Source organism: Electrophorus electricus, chromosome 24 (assembly GCF_013358815.1).
Source record: "Electrophorus electricus isolate fEleEle1 chromosome 24, fEleEle1.pri, whole genome shotgun sequence".
In the NCBI taxonomy this organism is placed as follows: Eukaryota; Metazoa; Chordata; class Actinopteri; order Gymnotiformes; family Gymnotidae; genus Electrophorus; species Electrophorus electricus.
In genome coordinates, this window is record NC_049558.1 from 1,251,675 (window position 1) to 1,269,636 (window position 17,962).

The 17,962-nt window shown below is 47.0% G+C and overlaps 1 protein-coding gene across 2 annotated transcripts in view; it reads left to right on the forward strand.

Annotated features, from left to right (window-relative positions):
• The window catches only part of phip (pleckstrin homology domain interacting protein), a 37,715-nt gene that overhangs the window by 6,693 nt on the left and 13,060 nt on the right, over positions 1-17,962 (forward strand). The window contains exons 8-24 of one of the 2 annotated variants that reach the window (XM_035522305.1): positions 1,459-1,680; positions 2,314-2,414; positions 2,645-2,715; positions 3,541-3,641; positions 3,810-3,850; positions 5,679-5,777; positions 8,059-8,215; positions 8,830-8,964; positions 9,552-9,680; positions 12,598-12,823; positions 13,149-13,268; positions 13,368-13,551; positions 15,690-15,795; positions 15,876-16,010; positions 16,571-16,662; positions 16,771-16,990; positions 17,139-17,240. In XM_035522305.1, coding sequence (XP_035378198.1) covers positions 1,459-1,680; positions 2,314-2,414; positions 2,645-2,715; positions 3,541-3,641; positions 3,810-3,850; positions 5,679-5,777; positions 8,059-8,215; positions 8,830-8,964; positions 9,552-9,680; positions 12,598-12,823; positions 13,149-13,268; positions 13,368-13,551; positions 15,690-15,795; positions 15,876-16,010; positions 16,571-16,662; positions 16,771-16,990; positions 17,139-17,240 — 2,241 coding nt within the window. The remainder of the gene's footprint in view (positions 1-1,458; positions 1,681-2,313; positions 2,415-2,644; positions 2,716-3,540; positions 3,642-3,809; positions 3,851-5,678; positions 5,778-8,058; positions 8,216-8,829; positions 8,965-9,551; positions 9,681-12,597; positions 12,824-13,148; positions 13,269-13,367; positions 13,552-15,689; positions 15,796-15,875; positions 16,011-16,570; positions 16,663-16,770; positions 16,991-17,138; positions 17,241-17,962) is intronic. The other variant, XM_035522306.1, reaches the window with a different exon arrangement.

A 17,962-nucleotide genomic window follows, 5' to 3' on the forward strand; every position in this document is an offset into this window, starting at 1 on the left:
GGCTGGGGGTGGTGGGGTGCCTGTCTGTGTGCATGGCACTGGATGTGCTGCGTTTGTGGCTCTGGCGGAGAGCCAAGAATAGAATCCTCATCTTCTCCTTCATATTCCTGAGCTCTTGGCCGCTGTGTGATCTGCGTTCTGTGTGCGCCTGCCTCGGACCTTCAGGAATGCGCCGGTCTTAAGTGCCACGCTCCGTGAACCGCTGCAGCGCTCGCTGGTTCCCCAGCCGCTGCATGCGGTTTCGCAACTCTGTCAGGAGCTGAGCATTTTTCAGCCCCGTGCGGTCCAGTGGTGTAAAACTGGAAGACATTAGTGAGGGGACCAGCAGCCCAGTTCGGTTTGGCTTCAGGTTTGGCCGGCGGTAGTTCGGCGGGTTTTAAAGGTGAATCCTGAATGCAGTTGAGTGGTGCATAGATCTTGTCTTTTGAAGTTCACTGGTAAAGGAAAGACAGCACAGCTGTAATGGTGATGAGCAGCGACACTTTGCCATTTTGTATTTTCCATGGGTGAGAAAGCTTAGTTCAGTTAAAACAAGAATAAAGTTCATTATCAAAATTTTATATCAAGTCATTTATTCTTATTAATAAATTAATTGATGCTAGGCCAATACAAAAATTAAATTTGTTTTTGTTTCATCAAAATGATGCTTATTTTTGTAAGGGTACCAAGTGCTCTAAATGTAAATATAAACAAATGTAGTAAGTTGTCTAAAAAGAAAAAGGTTGCTGTTATCTGCTTTATGACCGATGTTCAGAAGCTTGTGAGGTGGCTTCAGTAGTGTGTCAGTATTACAACGTAGTGTAAGACTTCAGCTCTCTAGAGTTTCATTTTATGTGTGTATTACATCGGGGCGAGAGTTAGCTCATTTAATGATAATTACTATTTATTTTTAATGTGTCTTGCATTTTAAACAGCTTTGCTGTTAAATCCTTCATAATTTCACTCTTCAAATGAAAAGATGTGTAAATTGTAAATTGGTATTGCTTCCTTAAACTGCTGACTTGTTACCCTGGGGTGGAATGTCATAGATGTGGGTCCCCCTCTCTGTCAGTCAGTCCAAGCTGGTTATCTCAGTCCAAATCTGAGAACTGGATTAACCTCCACTTTATTTCGACAAGTTTAACTGTGCTCATCTTGGGAGGGGACAGAATTTGTTTTACCGTTACCTGTTTGTTAATGCTGTTCACTCACTGGTGTGAGAAGGTTTCTTTTTTTCTTTTGTGTGTCTGTTAACGTAGAGACAGAGCAAGTGTGAAGAGTAAACAGCTGAAAGCACAAAGATGATTTAACTTCACGTTTCCGTAACAATCACAAGCAATCATTTCTTTGCAAAGTTATCGATTCTTTTGTCAACAGCATGGTCACAGAGTGAACATCGCTTTAAGTGTTTATTATCAGAAATCAGAAGAACAGTACAAAGCCAGCATGTGTTCTGAAGAGAAGACGGTGCGTTGGCAGGGTTCGGACGACTGTCTGGTGAAGATGTGGGCCACAGACGACGGGCGACTGCTGGCCACCCTGCGGGGCCACGCGGCCGAGATCTCAGACATGGCGGTGAGCTATGAGAACACGTTGCTGGCTGCCGGCAGCTGTGATAAGATGATCAGGGTGTGGTGCCTGCAGACCTGTGCACCCCTCGCCGTGCTGGAGGGCCACGCTGCGTCTATTACCTCTCTGCAGGTGTCGTATACACACACACACACACACACACACACACACACACACGTGCACAAATACATTTATGTATATTGAGTGCATTATTTCTTTGGTGTTTGTGTGGGGGGGTGTGTGTGTGGGGGGGGTGTATGTGTGTGTATGTATGTGTGTGTGTGTATGTATGTATGTGTGGGTGTGTGTGTATGTATGTATGTGTGGGTGTGTGTGTGTATGTGTGGGTGTGTGTGGGTGTGTGTGTGTGTGTGTGTATGTGTGTGTGTATGTATGTGTGGGTGTGTGTGTGTTTGGGTGTGTGTGTGTATGTGTGTGTATGTATGTATGTGTGGGTGTGTATGTGTGTGTGTGTATGTGTGTTGGGTGTGTGTGTGTGTATGTGTGTTGGGTGTGTGTTGGGTGTGTGTGTGTATGTGTGGGTGTGTGTGTGGGTGTGTGGGTGTGGGTGTGTGTGTGGGTGTGTATGTATGTGTGGGTGTGTGTGTGTTTGGGTGTGTATGTGTGTGTATGTATGTATGTGTGGGTGTGTATGTGTGTGTGTATGTGTGTGTGTGTATGTGTGTTGGGTGTGTGTGGGTGTGTGTGTGTATGTGTGTGTGTGTGTGTGTGTGTGTGTGTGTGTGTGTGTGTGGGTGGTTGTAGTTCTCTCCTCTCTGCTGTGGCAGTAAGAGGTTCCTGTCCTCCACTGGTGCCGATGGAACCATCTGCTTTTGGCAGTGGGATTCTCGCACGCTCAAATTCGGGTGCGTGAGCTTTGCTCCTTACACGCATCACAGTAAACACATCACTGCTTTTACAAACTGTTCTTAATGAGTACATAAGAAGTCCTTTAATAGAAGCCCACTTTTGTAAAAGTCCCAAACTGCTCAGTTACATTGTTATGACAGAGTGTATACTTTAGTTTTTCATTGTAATATCATGTAACGTGTGTGTGTGTGTGTGTGTGTGTGTGTGTACTTATGCATCACTGAAGTCCACGACCCAGCAAATTCACAGAGCGGCCTAGACCAGGTGTGCAGATGATGTGCTCATCTTTCAGTGCTGGTAAGCCACACCCACTTCCTCTGCCCCACCCTTTCCTCATTTACATGTAGCCAGTGATATCATTCCGCTGCTCCCAGCTGTTTCAGTGATAAAAATGAAACGGCCAATCTTGTGACTTGCTCCAGTAGAGAGCTTACTGCCCTGTAGGTGTTTATGAGCTGGAAACTTCCCAGAGAAACCTGATAGTGTGTAATGGTCTTGGCTCCACCTCCTGAACGTGTGGCTACAGTGCTTTGTGTGTGTGTGTGTGGGGGGGGGTTATGAAAGCAATACTACATAAAAATGGAACAGAAACACACGCAGAGAAACACACATGCATCAGTCATTCATGCATCAATCAGAAATACTTGTAATACAAATAGACTTCAAGGTACATATAATTCAATGCAACCATTTATTATTATTAACCATTAAACATAGTGTATTCTGGGGCTGGTAATAATAACCGTGCCATCAGTGTTGTTTGATAATTCCTTAAACGTGCATCCGGATTTTAACATTTAACTGGCTTTTAGTACCAGTCCAATGAAGCATTAATTAGATTGTGCTCGAAATAAGAAAGTCACTTTGAACCCTGTTCAATTTTTTTTTGTATAATCATAATTAGACTTTAGTTACATTTAAGGGAAGACCTCATGTTTTCACTTCCATATTTACACGTGAATTTTTAAGAAGTCTAAATTTGGATTATGGCCTCCTGCCAGATGTAGTCTCGCCTACAAAGGTTTATGTATATCAACGTGGTGTTGTACATGCACTGGTGGGTTCGTGGGCGTGGCCTACAGTTTATGGCCTACGATTTATATTTGTGTTACTGTGTTTCAGGTGGGATGTTCCTGGCCACAGGCAGCACTGATCACATTATCAGAGTTTATTACTTTGGCGGAGGACAGCCAGAGAAGATAGCTGAGCTGGAGTCCCACACTGTGAGTGTGTGCATGAATTTGTGTGTGTGTGTGTGTGTGTGTGTGTGTGAGAGAGAGAGAGTGTGTAGTGTGTTTGTCTGAGCTGAAATTAACTAATTTAAATATGTCTTACTGACCATTTCACTGAGTGTTCCATTTGTGTTTTGGTTTCTTTGGCAATTTCTACAGGATAAAGTTGACAGCATCCAGTTCTCGCATGAAGGAGACAGGTGAGAGGCTGCCACTAATGTCCGTGCGCATGTGCGTGCATTTAAAGGATTTTCAGCTGCATTATTGAAACCTGCGGGTATTATTGAGTGGATGTTGTCAGCAAAACAAAGAAAGAAAAAGCCCAAACCACCAGTCGCTACATCCACACATACAAAACCAGACTTTACACACAAATGCACAGACGTACGCAAACATGCACACGTCGCACATGCTTACGTGTCAAGCTCAGGAGGAGCATGGGAATGTCGAGCTTCTATTGCAGCAACAGATGCAGTGTAAGTAATGGCAGCAAGGCCCAAATCCAGGTGCCCCGTCTTGCCCTCTGGGGGGCACCTGCCTGTCGCCCAGTCGCCCGGGGTTTCAGGAGGCGAGAGAGTGCTGCTGGGTCCATGGGGAGAGGGGGAGGGAGGGAGAGAGAGAGAGAGCGAGAGAGAGAGGGAGAGAGAGGGAGGGAGGGAGAGGGAGAGAGAGGGAGAGAGGGAGGGGGAGAGAGAGAGAGAGGGGGAGGGAGGGGGAGAGAGAGGGAGAGAGGGAGGGGGAGAGAGAGGGAGAGAGAGAGGGAGGGGGAGAGAGAGGGAGAGAGAGAGAGAGAGAGGGAGGGGGAGAGAGAGAGAGAGAGAGAGAGAGGGAGGGGGAGAGAGAGGGAGAGAGAGAGGGAGGGAGGGGGAGAGAGAGAGAGGGAGAGAGAGAGGGAGGGAGGGAGAGAGAGAGAGAGGGAGGGAGGGAGAGAGAGAGAGAGAGAGAGAGGGAGGGGGAGAGAGAGAGAGGGAGGGAGGGAGAGAGAGAGAGAGAGAGAGAGAGGGAGGGGGAGAGAGAGAGGGAGAGGGAGGGAGAGAGAGGGAGGGAGGGAGGGAGAGAGAGAATTTAACAGCACACAGGAGTATGAGAAACAGAGGGACGTATGCAGTGGAAATGCGTTTGAGGAGAAAGTCCTTAGTACAAAACAACCAAAGGAAAGCTTGGAGAAAAAATTAAAATCAAAATAGACTTTCAACTCAGTCCTTCATTACAATATGTTGGAAAAGCCCTAAAAATCAATAAATAAACCCACACCCCTGCAGAACAGGTGTATATTGAAAGAAACGGCTATTCAGATTATAAGGCTCCCACAGAAAGAACAAGACATCACATGCAGCTGTGCTGTGTATGGAAAGCCATGTGTGCCATGCGCCGGCAATGTTCAGCGCCCCTTACATGCGCATCACTGCTCTGCGGGCGGCCTTCTACGCAGTGTTATTCCACTGATTGCAAGTTCTGCTGTGTGTGTGTGTGTGTGTGTGTGTGTGTGTGTGTGTGTGTGTGTGTGTGTGTATGTGTGTGTGTATGTGTGTGTGTATGTGTGTGTGTATGTGTGTGTGTGTGTGTGTGTGTGTGTGTGTGTGTGTGTGTGTGTGTGTGTATGTGTGTGTGTGTGTGTGTATGTGTGTGTGTGTGTGTGTATGTGTGTGTGTGCGTGCGTGCGTGTGTATGTGTGTGTGCGTGTGTGTGTATGTGTGTGTGTATGTGTGCGTGTGTATGTGCGTGTGTATGTGCGTGTGTATGTGTGTATGTGTGTGTGCGCGTGTGCGTGCGCGTGTGTGTATGTGTATGTGTGTGTGTGTATGTGTATGTGTGTGTGTATGTGTGTGTGTGTGTGCGTGCGTGTGTGCGCGTGCGTGCGTGTGTGCGCGTGCGTGCGTGTGTGTGCGCGTGTGTGTGTGTATGTGTGTGTGTGTATGTGTGCGTGTGTATGTGTGCGTGTATATGTGTGCATGTATGTGTGTGCGCGTGTGCGTGCGTGTGCGTGCGTGCGTGTGCGTGTGCGTGTGTGTGTGTGTGTGTTTACAGGTTTGTGAGTGGAAGCAGAGATGGGACAGCACGAGTATGGCAGCTACAACAGCAGGACTGGAGAAGCATCTTACTGGACATGGCAACCAAACTACCAGGGTAACACACACATACACACACACACACATGTGTTATTACCTTGTTATCGTGTAACATCACCTCGTATTAAGCCATTGCTGTTACTCTACGTCTGTGTGTGTGTGTGTGTGTGTGTGTGTGTGTGTGTGTGTGTGTGTGTTATATACATCCCAGTGCGACAGTGTACTGTATATCCTTAGTAAGGAGTATTTGTATTTGTTTGGTCCAGGAGCATACCTGGGCCATATGTGACATTTAGAGCATTTAGAGTACTCAGAGTACTCAGAGTGCTCAGAGTGCTCAGCTTGTAAAGCAGCTCCGTTAAAACGTTAAACACCTTAATCTTAATCCTTATCTTAATATTTTAATGGGGCAAAGTTAAAGGTGTGTGTGTCTATATACTAGTTTGTGTGTGTGTGTGTGTGTGTGTGTGTGTGTGTGTGTTTATATACGAGTTTATATACTCTGTATACTAGTCTGCTAAATGCCGTAAATGTAAGTGTGTGTGTGTGCGTGCGCTCACCTGTATACTAGTTTGTGTGTACGTGTGTGTGTGTGTGTGTGTGTGTGTGTGTGTGCCTCTATGCTAGTTTGTGTGTGTATGTCTGTATACTAGTTCATTTGTGTGTGAACCTGTATACTAGTTTGTGTGTGTGTGTGTGTGTGTGTGTGTGTGTGTGTGTGTGTGCCTGTATACTAGTTTGTATCTGTGTGTCTATATACTAGTTTGTGTGTGTGTGTGTGTGTGTGTGTGTGTGTGTGTGTGTGTATATACTAGTTTGTGTGTGTGTCTATATACTAGTTTGTGTGTGTGTCTATATACTAGTTTGTGTGTGTGTGTCTATATACTAGTTTGTGTGTGTGTGCCTGTATAATAGTTTGTGTTTGTCTGTGTGTGTGTCTGTATAATAGTTTGTGTTTGTCTGTGTGTGTGTCTGTATAATAGTTTGTGTTTGTGTGTGTGTGTGTGTGTGTAATAGTTTGTGTGTGTGCCTGTATACTAGTTTGTCTGTGTATATCTCTGTATACTAGTTTGTGTGTGTGTGTGTGTGTGTGTGTGTGTGTGTGTGTGCGCACGCTCACCTGTATACTAGTTTGTGTGTGTGTGTGTGTGTGTGTGTGTGTGCGATCAACTGTATACTAGTTTGTGTGTGTGTGTGTTTGTGTGTGTGCCTCCATGCTAGTCTGTGTGTGTATGTCTGTATACTAGTTCATTTGTGTGAGCCTGTATGCTAGTTTGTGTGTGTGTCTGTATACTAGTTTGTGTGTGTGTGTCTGTATACTAGTTTGTGTGTGTGTGTCTGTATACTAGTTTGTGTGTGTGTGTGTGTGTGTGTGTCTATATACTAGTTTGTGTGTGTGTGCCTGTATAATAGTTTGTGTTTGTCTGTGTGTGTCTGTATAATAGTTTGTGTTTGTGTGTGTGTGTGTGTGTGTGTGTGTGTGTGTGTGTGTGTGTGTAATAGTTTGTGTGTGCCTGTATAATAGTTTGTGTATCTGTGCGCGCAAGCCTGTATACTAGTTTGTCTGTGTATATCTCTGTATACTAGTTTGTGTGTGTGTGTGTGTGTGTGTGTGTGTGTGTGTGTGCGCACGCTCACCTGTATACTAGTTTGTGTGTGTGTGTGTGTGTGTGTGTGTGTGTGTGCGATCACCTGTATACTAGTTTGTGTGTGTGTGTGTTTGTGTGTGTGCCTCTATGCTAGTCTGTGTGTGTATGTCTGTATACTAGTTCATTTGTGTGAGCCTGTATGCTAGTTTGTGTGTGTGTGTGTCTGTATACTAGTTTGTGTGTGTGTGTCTGTATACTAGTTTGTGTGTGTGTGTGCCTGTATACTTGTTTGTGTGTGTGTGTGTGTGTTCTAGTTTGTGTGTGTGTGTGCGCGCGCGCGCGCATGCATGGGCCTGTATGTTAGTTCGTTTGTGTGTGTGTGCGTGCGCCTGTATACTTGTTTGTGTGTGTGTGAGCCTGTATACTAGTGTGTGTTTGTGTGTGTGTGTGTGTGTGTGAATAGTGTGTGGGTGTATGCTTGTGTGTGTGTGTGTGTGTGTGTGAGTAGTGTGTGGGTGTATGCTAGTGTGTGTGTGTGTCTATGTGAGTAGTGTGTGGGTGTACACTAGTTTGTGTGTGTGTGTGTGTGTGTAGTGTGTGGGTGTATACTAGTTTGTGGGTGTGTGTGTGTGAGTAGTGTGTGGGTGTGGGTGTGGTTGTGGGTGTGGGTGCAGCCTTTTATTTAAATGTGTTTTAATTCTCCGCCCCCTTTTTCTATTCCACACCCCTCCCCTTTTTTCACTCATTTAGCAAATACAACCCTCCCCCCCTGGAGGACAAAGTGACCAAGCTGAAAGTCACCATGGTGGCCTGGGATTACCATGACAACATGGTGATAACGGCGGCCAACAACCTGACCCTCAAGGTGTGGAACTCGTATACGGGCAGCCTCATCCACACCTTAATGGTAAGAGTGTTGCTTCATCACTCCCTCCCTCTCTCCCTCCCTCTCTCGCTTCAATTTTGTTATCTAAATTTTACTTCTAGTCATTTTTTAAAATAGGAACCTTCTGTTGTGGAAGGTAATTAACTGTAATTATATGTATAATCAAATTACTCTGTGACATTAGTATAAGATTAGTATATTTATGGATTTGGATAATCAATCAGGCATCCCAGTTCTGACGCCCGTTAGATGATGATAAATCACGTGTCTGGTATCACACAGGTGTTGCGTGCCAGTACAGTACAGTAGTGTAGTGTTTTGTTCAAGCCATATAACAGAGGATGGATGATTTATGATGAAATTGCTGAGTGTTACCCCTGTATTGGATCTAGAATTTACTTCAGATGTGTTTTAACAAGCTCACGCATTTCACCCCTAAACCAGTGGTATTGCCATGTTTGAGGAGTTATAACAGAACTAGCAAGGCATTATGTGAGTGAAAACACAACTATGCGAAGTGTATGAAGTAGGGGGGGTTTCCCGTCGGTCATTTTCTTTTGCATGAAAGCGCAGCCGTACTCTTCCATATAGAAGTAGATGTGTCAAAGCGCCCTGTCTGATTGGTCTGTTCTCAGGGTCATGAGGATGAAGTGTTTGTGTTGGAGCCACACCCGTTTGATCCCAGGGTGCTCTTCTCTGCTGGCCATGATGGCAATGCCATAGTGTGGGACTTAACACGTGGAGTCAAAATACGCTCCTACTTCAACATGGTAAAAAGTGCGCGCGCACACACACAATACACTCATAGTTTAACATGGTAAGTAACACACATGCACATGAAACATGGTCCTAGTTCAACATGATAAACATCGTACACACACAAAAGTCATAGTTCAACGTGGTAAACAACACATAAAATACCCTCCTACTTCAACCGTGTAAACAACGCACACACACACTCTGCTGGTACTTGAGCTTGGTGAGCACACACCCCTGGGTACACCAAGCCCTGATCCTCTGTGATTGCACAGGGTGGTGTTGTGGAGTTCCAGACCTTTGACTGCTTCGTTTCTTCTCTTTGTTCCCTCGTCGTCTTCAAACTCGCCATATTTTCACTTTTTTGCTACATTTCTTTTTTTTTAACATGTTTACATCTGTTTCCTTTAACTGCTTTATTGAACACAGAAACTGTTGTCCGTTATCTTTCTCTCTGCCCGTCCCCAATATAATGCTGACAGCTCTGTGCATGATTAGTTGCCCATTAGCACAACCCTTTGTCTTCTAATTTACCGCTTGTAAAATGTGTCTCATAAAAGTCTTCTCTTTATCTGGCGTGTGATGTATGTGTGTGCTGCAGATAGAGGGCCAGGGACACGGGGCGCTCTTCGACTGCAAGTGTTCTCCCGACGGCCAGCACTTCGCCTGCACCGACTCGCACGGCCACCTGCTCATCTTCGGCTTCGGGTCCAGCAGCAGATATGACAAGGTGGTGGGATCCTCGGAAACGCCCCCTCATGGCGGTCCTGTCTGCCTGCTTTCCTGTCGGGCTCTCGCTCTCCTTCTCTCTCATCATCACTCTCTTTCTCTCATATCTGTCTGTATTGGGCTTTATCTGTCTGAGCTGATGTAACATGTAAATATGGAATTAACACGGTGCCATGTCATGTGTATCACATTTCCCACATCATGTCCTGGTCTCAAAGAATCATTGTTCCCTCATCGGGTAGCCCAGAGCACGTGCACGAGCGTGCACGAACGTACACGAACGCGCAAACAAACGCTGTAACAGGACAGGGATGGTGAGCCCGAGTACAGAACAAACCGAGTGCGGGCAGTGAAGGGTGACAACAAGGAAGTGAAGTGGTGCACAAAATGCTGGAAGAAGATGGCAAAGCACAGGAAGTGCCGGAGCCGTTAGAGAGAGGCGGGACTGGGTCCGTGCGGACAGTGTCCTTGGACACTATAAAGCCCAAGAAGGACACCATTGATGCATGAGACACCAACGGAGGATAACTCACACTGCAAGACTGCAGGGCGGCGTTCGTGAGCCCAGAAGCCATACCCACAATGCCCGGAGGGGATTCATCCTGCCTTATGCGAAGTTGTAGGTGCTGGTTAAGATGGATGCTTGCTGTAGCGCTTCAACCGCAGTTGACTTAAGAGAATGTGGCGCTGTGTCTGGGAGGACACCGTTGGCACAATCACAGGCCCAGGGGTCACACCCAACCTCCAGCGGAGAACCATGCTGCGGTCGCTTGGGTTCGTACAGCTCGGCCGGCAGGAAAAGGTGTGCCAGGGGCCACAGGAGTGACGAAGGTGAGGTGAGGGGGAGTCCAGGCGCCGAACACTCAGTGGGGAGCCAGCAGGTGAGGGAATTTAATGGCGTTAGAAAGGATACAACACACCTCTAATTAACTCTGGAAAAAACAAAGAAAGGAGATGCCAAAACGGGCTGCTCTAACACAAGACCGTAATGCCGAGAACGTTGCACACAAACTGAGGGCAAAGTTTTCCAACAAACAACTGAAGTTAATGACTGCCCACTTTCTTCTGAGATCTTGTATTCTTTCACACTCCAACACAGGAGTGTTCAACCTTTGTGATCCAGCACACCACTCTGTTCCCCTCTGTTTACGGCGGTGAGGATCAAATATTCCTGCTCTCGAAGAAGACATTCTGGCACCTTCTAGTGGGAAATTAATGAATTGCTTAAGATTCACCTTTTGCTTGAACTGCTGCTGCTTAAATCACTGCTGCTTAAATATTTTAAGGTGAGTGTTGAGTGTTTAATCTAAAAATCCTGCAACCCCTTGACAGACCTCACAGGTTGATAAACATATCTGTCACGGAAGAGGACAAAGCGGTAAAAAGGAAGGAAGCAAACATTAGTCTCCAAGTGAAGGGTTAAATGAAAACGAGCCAACATAACATCAGTGATGGCAGAACAGTCACACTAACAGGAAGATCTTATAAAGTGCCACATACTGACACACAGATGACAGCCAATGAGACTCAACACACGTCACCTGTGTGGGGCGTGACACAAGATTAAAACATACAAATGAAAAGCACAACATAAGCAAAAGGCTGGGAAGGCATCATCGCAGTGTCATACTGTAACACATCTCCAGAGGTATGACCCATCACAGTGTCATACTGTAACACATCTCCAGAGGTATGACCCATCACAGTGTCATACTGTAACACATCTCCAGAGGTATGACCCATCACAGTGTCATACTGTAACACATCTCCAGAGATATGACTAATCGCAGCGTCATACTGTAACACATCACCAGAGGTATAACCCATCACAGTGTCATACTATAACCCATCTCCAGAGGTATGACCATCACAGTGTCATTCTGTAATACATCTGCAAAGGTATGACTCTTTATAGTGTCATACTGTAACGCATCTCCAAAGGTATGACACTGGGCTTCTTTTAACTTGGGCTGGAGTATGTGAACAGGGTGGAGCAGCAGAAAATTCTGTCCTTCTCTGAGTGCATTCTGTAATTATTCCGCTCCAGCTCCACTCTGGTTTTTCTTATTCTGGCTTCTCGCTGTTTGCTTACAGCGCTCTGTGGTGCCTCCGCTCTGGTAACGCTGTTTCCCAGTCCTCGCTCCCCACACAAGCCAGAGAAAATGCTGCTGATTTTATATGCATTAAAAATATGAGCAGTGTATTAAAAATGTTCCTGGCTTAGTTCTTAACAAAATGAGAAAAACACAACACTTTAAAGAAAGGAGTCATGTTTCACTGAACTGAAGGAAAATCAGTTGCAGGCTGCAAAGATTTTCATGTAAAATTCTTTTAACTAGAAAACAACAGTATTGTTTATCCTACTGTGCATCGTGCAGGGACACGTCAGGGAAAACTAGGTCATGTTTTTGAGAAATGTGTCTCTAAAACATTCATTGTGGTAGTGATGACCTCAGCGTACCTGTGTTTACTTGTGTTCACCAGTTTTAATTAGGCAGCTGTATATTTGATCATTTTCATAGGTACTATGAAAGTAACTAGAGAACCCCAAGCTTGTAAAATGTGTGGTTGCTCTCACCTTTACTCTCACTCTGACTCCGCCCCGCCCTGCTCTGACTCCGCCCCGCCCTGCTCTGACTCTGCCCCGCCCTGCTCTGACTCCTCTCTCACGCCACACTGCTCATATACTCTGGTGTGGACGTAACTACATAGCACCATGAGGGCTGATTGGAGCGTGAGCACGTTCAGCACTGATTAGCCTAGTGGACCCTGGGAAGTGGAGTTCCCAGGGCTAAGAGTCCTTACTCTCCGGTGGACTCTCTCTCTCACACACACACACACACACACACACACACACACACTGTAGGCTCTGAAAGGCTGTTACATCATGGGGGTATGTGTACTGGGGTGTGTTTCAGATAGCGGACCAGATGTTCTTCCACACGGATTACCGACCGCTGATCCGCGATGCCCACAACTATGTGTTGGATGAGCAGACGCAGCAGGCGCCCCATCTCATGCCCCCACCCTTCCTGGTGGATGTGGACGGGAACCCCCACCCTCCGCGCTACCAGCGCCTGGTGCCCGGTCGCGAGAACTGCAGAGAAGAGCAGCTCATCCCACAGATGGGCCTGACGTCATCAGGTAATGAACACACACACACACACACACACACACACACACACACACACGCACATACAAACATAAATACCTACAGACTACAATATGGACACTCATACACACACACACATATGCTCACACATTTATGTATGCACACGCACACAGTGTAATGTGGACATGGATACACACATATGCATAACATATGCATACATGCACCCTGCAGCATCAACAGAATTATGAATGCTGTTTATTACCTCACTCTCGTGTTGTCTGTGTGTGTGTGTGTGTGTGTGTGTGTGTGTGTGTGTGTGTGTGTGTGTGTGTGTGTGTGTGTGTGTGTGTGTGTCAGGCTTGAATCAGGTGTTGAGTCAACAGGCAGCAGAAGGTTCCAGTCCTCTGGACAGTATGATCCAGAGACTGCAGCAGGAACAGGACCAGAGACTGGGCTCGGACTCCAGAGCCAGCCGAGGTGGGCATGCCCATCAACATCGCCATGACGATTTACAGTTAATACCTACATTGCTCTATGATGATGATGATGATGGGGTGTGTGTGTGCGTGTGCGCAGGGTCTGTAAGTTCCCCCACAGAGGTCTCTTCTCCTCCTAACGTGGGTCTGAGACGCAGCGGTCAGATTGAGGGTGTGAGACAGATGCACAGTAATGCCCCCCGCAGTGAGATGGCCACCGAGACAGATCTGGTGGCATGGAGCCGACGGGTACTGGTGCCCGAGCTCTCCCCGGGAACAGCCAGGTAACGTGCGCACACACACACACACACACACACACACACACACACACACACACACACACACACACACACACACACTCACACACACACACTCACACACACACACACACACACACACACACACACACACACACACAGACACACACACACACACACACACTCACACACACACACTCACACACACACACACACACACACACACACACACACACACACACACACACACACACAGACACACACACACACACACACACTCACACACACACAGACACACACAGACACACACACACACACACACACACACACACACACACACACACACACACACACACACACACACACACACAGATGGGTACTGGTGCCCGAGCTCTCCCCGGGAACGGCCAGGTAACGTGCGTGCGCACACACACACACACACACACACACACACACACACACACACACACACACACACACACACAGATGGGTACTGGTGCCCGAGCTCTCCCCGGGAACGGCCAGGTAACGTGCGCGCGCACACACACACACACACACACACACACACACACACACACAGATGGGTACTGGTGCCTGAGCTCTCACCGGGAACGGCCAGGTTACACGCACGCGCACACACACACACACACCCACCCAACGCACACACTCACCCACCGACCCACGCACACACACATCCACACACACACACACACACATACACATACATATACACATACACATCCACTTCCACCCACACACACACACACACATACACATACACATGCACGCATGTGCAAAGCAGTAAGAATTTCGTGAAGGGGTCACTGGTGCTTTTGATTGCTCAGAGTGAAGCCACAGGAACTGTTGAAGGCCGTTGGTAAAAAAAAAAAAAACAGAAGTTCTACCGAGACATCAGGCTCAAACGGCATCATGCTGCAGTCTTATTTTGCCATCCTTTTATTTTCTCTAAACTCCAAATCAATAGATATTTATTTTTTATTTTCTGGATACTGAGGCTGATGTACTTTTGAAGTGCTGCTAAGGGCCTGGCAGATCCGATTGGCCTTCATTGCACATTAAGCTGCTTGAGGCAGTAGAAGAGCAGGACATGTTGGCAAAGCTGCCCTGGCAGGTGAACAGCCCCGCCTGGCTTGTCTGGCCGACAGCAGGCCTTGTTTTTCTGTCCTCTTTCTCAGAGAGACTTCACTGACTCCAGGGAATCACGTGCCCTTTGAATACGCACAGGACCACTGCACAGATTTTGGAAACAGCCATTTACTAGAATGCTGGTTCTACCATACAAAGGACTTCCCCAAGTCTCCAAATGCATAACTCTACCTCGGGGTGTCAGTCTGCGCTGCGGGCACACCCCTCCTCTGCCTGCGACGCGGAGGGGTGTGCACTTCATGCTGAGTGACGGGCGAGCGCACACGGCATAATAAGGGAGGGTGTGTGCACTGGAGATTCCACAATCTTAAAAACATAGCAAAACATATCATTGTCTTTGGGCTTGTAGTGGGTCTTGGGTTGATGTTCCCTGAACAGAATTAGTGCAGGCCAGTGTTACATTCTTACCAGCGTCCAGATGTCCCCAGCGTGTCCCACACATCTGTACTCGCCATGTGTGTTAGTGTGATGTGTGACCCCCCACCACCGAAGACCCCTGTCTACCACACCTCTGGGGACCTCAGCTAACACACCTGTCTAAGGGCCTGTAGGTGCTGATGTGTTGGATCAGTTTGAACTGGCAGAGTTTCCTCAGGAAGAGGAATGACTGAATGACTGAGCAATAATTGAATGACTGAGGGATTACTGAATGACTGAGGGATAACTGAATGACTGAGGGATAACTGAATGACTGAGGGATTACTGAATGATTGAGGGATTACTGAATGATTGAGGGATTACTGAATGACAGTGGGATTACTGAATGACTGAGGGATTACTGAATGACTGAGGGATAACTGAATGACAGTGGGATAACTGAATGACAGTGGGATAACTGAATGACTGAGGGATTACTGAATGACTGAGGGATTACTGAATGACTGAGGGATAACTGAATGACAGTGGGATTACTGAATGACAGTGGGATAACTGAATGACAGTGGGATAACTGAATGACTGAGGGATAACTGAATGACAGTGTGTGTCTGCATGTGCAGTAAACAAGAGATTTGGAGGACAGCAAGAGGAGAGGAGGAGATGAACATCTATAGATCAGAGCGACGCAGACGTAGTGTGCACAGCCAGTACCACAAAGAGAACCGGGTACACACATACACACACACACTATAATCTTACTTTTAAATTGCGGTCATAGTGTGTGTTAACAGGCGTATCTCTTAAAGCAGCATGCAATAGAAAATGCAGTGGAAGAGGGACGACGTTACCAAGGAAACCAGCACAACTACCACACAAGGCTGGCCGTAGAAGAGACGAGTAGACAGAGTGAGCCCAACGAGGACGAGCCCAGCGCGTCCGAGGTAAGGACACAAACTGGAGACTGGAGACTCACTGGAGACTCGCTCGAGCCAGTGTTCTGTATGGAGACTCGCTGGAGCCAGTGTTCTGAACATAGGTCAGTTTGTCACCTGTGGATTATTTGCCCGGATGATTAGAATAAAGTTGTATTAACATAAGTAACATCAGCCTGGCCCTCTGTAATTATCAGCAGTGATAATTATCACTGACATGCTGAATCTTCACTGAGTGTACAAAGTACATTTTTACTGAGTTTATACTGTAAATATTATCGAGCAAAATCTTGGCATATCCTGATCTTGTGTGATTGCAGTCTCAGTACTACCACATGATCCGTTCTAATGATGACCACAGAAGGCTCATAAATACATGTTATCCTAGAGTATCACACAGCTGCAGCTGTCCTCGCTTTGCTGAGTCATTCAGAGCGAGGACTTCAGTGTTTGGGCTTTTGTGTGCACTGAGTCATGCTTCCGTCTGCTGAGTCACTGCGGTTTGCTGGCGTGGCTGTTCCATGTGGAATGGCACTGTAAGTGATGCAAACGTTCCCATCCTCTGGCAGGGCGAAGCCGAAGTTCCTCCTCCCAGCAGAGAGTCTTCCGACGAGGAGAAGGAAGAGAAGGAACCCTGGCCTGATGACCATAGCAGCTCCAGGTGACACACACACACACACACACACACACACACACACACATACATACTCTTTTAACATTTGTAGACAACCTCCCTTGTGCTCATATGTTTTTGGGTGTGTGTCTGCAGCGACTACTCCAGTGACTACTCTGACTGGATGGCGGATGCTGGCATAAATCTTGAACCCCCCAAGAAGACCATCGTGAAGAAGAAGAAGAAGAACGCCAGTAGCTCCGAGGAGGATGGAGAGAAGAAAAAAGACAAAGAAGCCAAGAAAGAGCAAAGGAAAGAAAAACAAGAGAAGGATGGAGCCCTACCAAAGAAGAAGAAACCAAAGGAAAAGAGGAAGGTGAGATGGCGCGTGGCACCTGACCAAGCCCCGCCGCGTGCTTGAAGGAAGTGGCAAGCGCGCTGTTTGTGTGGAGGCCTGTGTTTATGCACAGTGAAGAGTGTGTGTGTCTGCTGCATATATGTGTGTTTCACAGAGGTTGTCTCAGTTTCAGGAACAGGGACTAACTCTAGAGGAGTGGCTACCTTCACCCTGGATCACGGACACTACACCACGGAGATGCCCCTTCACCCCTCAGATGGGTGATGAGGTAGCATGCGCACACACACATACACACACACACACACACACACACACACACACACACACACACACACACACACACACACACACAGAGTTAAACATACACCAACAATTCTTCCATTCTTTTCCACACCATTTCTTCCCAGTTGAAATTTAAAATAGCTCTTTAAGCGTAAACAAACAGTCCAGGCGTAGGTGTAACATGCTAACAGCTCACACACGCGTGTACAGGTGTATTATTTGTTATCATGCTAACGGCTCACACACGCGTGTGCAGGTGTATTACTTGTTACCATGCTAACGGCTCGCACACGCGTGTGCAGGTGTATTACTTGTTACCATGCTAACGGCTCGCACACGCGTGTGCAGGTGTATTACTTGTTACCATGCTAACGGCTCGCACACGCGTGTGCAGGTGTATTACTTGTTACCATGCTAACGGCTCGCACACGCGTGTGCAGGTGTATTACTTGTTACCATGCTAACGGCTCACACACGCGTGTGCAGGTGTATTACTTGTTACCATGCTAACGGCTCACACACACCTGTGCAGGTGTATTACTTGTTACCATGCTAACGGCTCACACACCTGTGCAGGTGTATTACTTGTTACCATGCTAAAGGCTCACACACACCTGTGCAGGTGTATTACTTGTTACCATGCTAATGGCTCACACACCTGTGCAGGTGTATTACTTGTTACCATGCTAACGGCTCACACACCTGTGC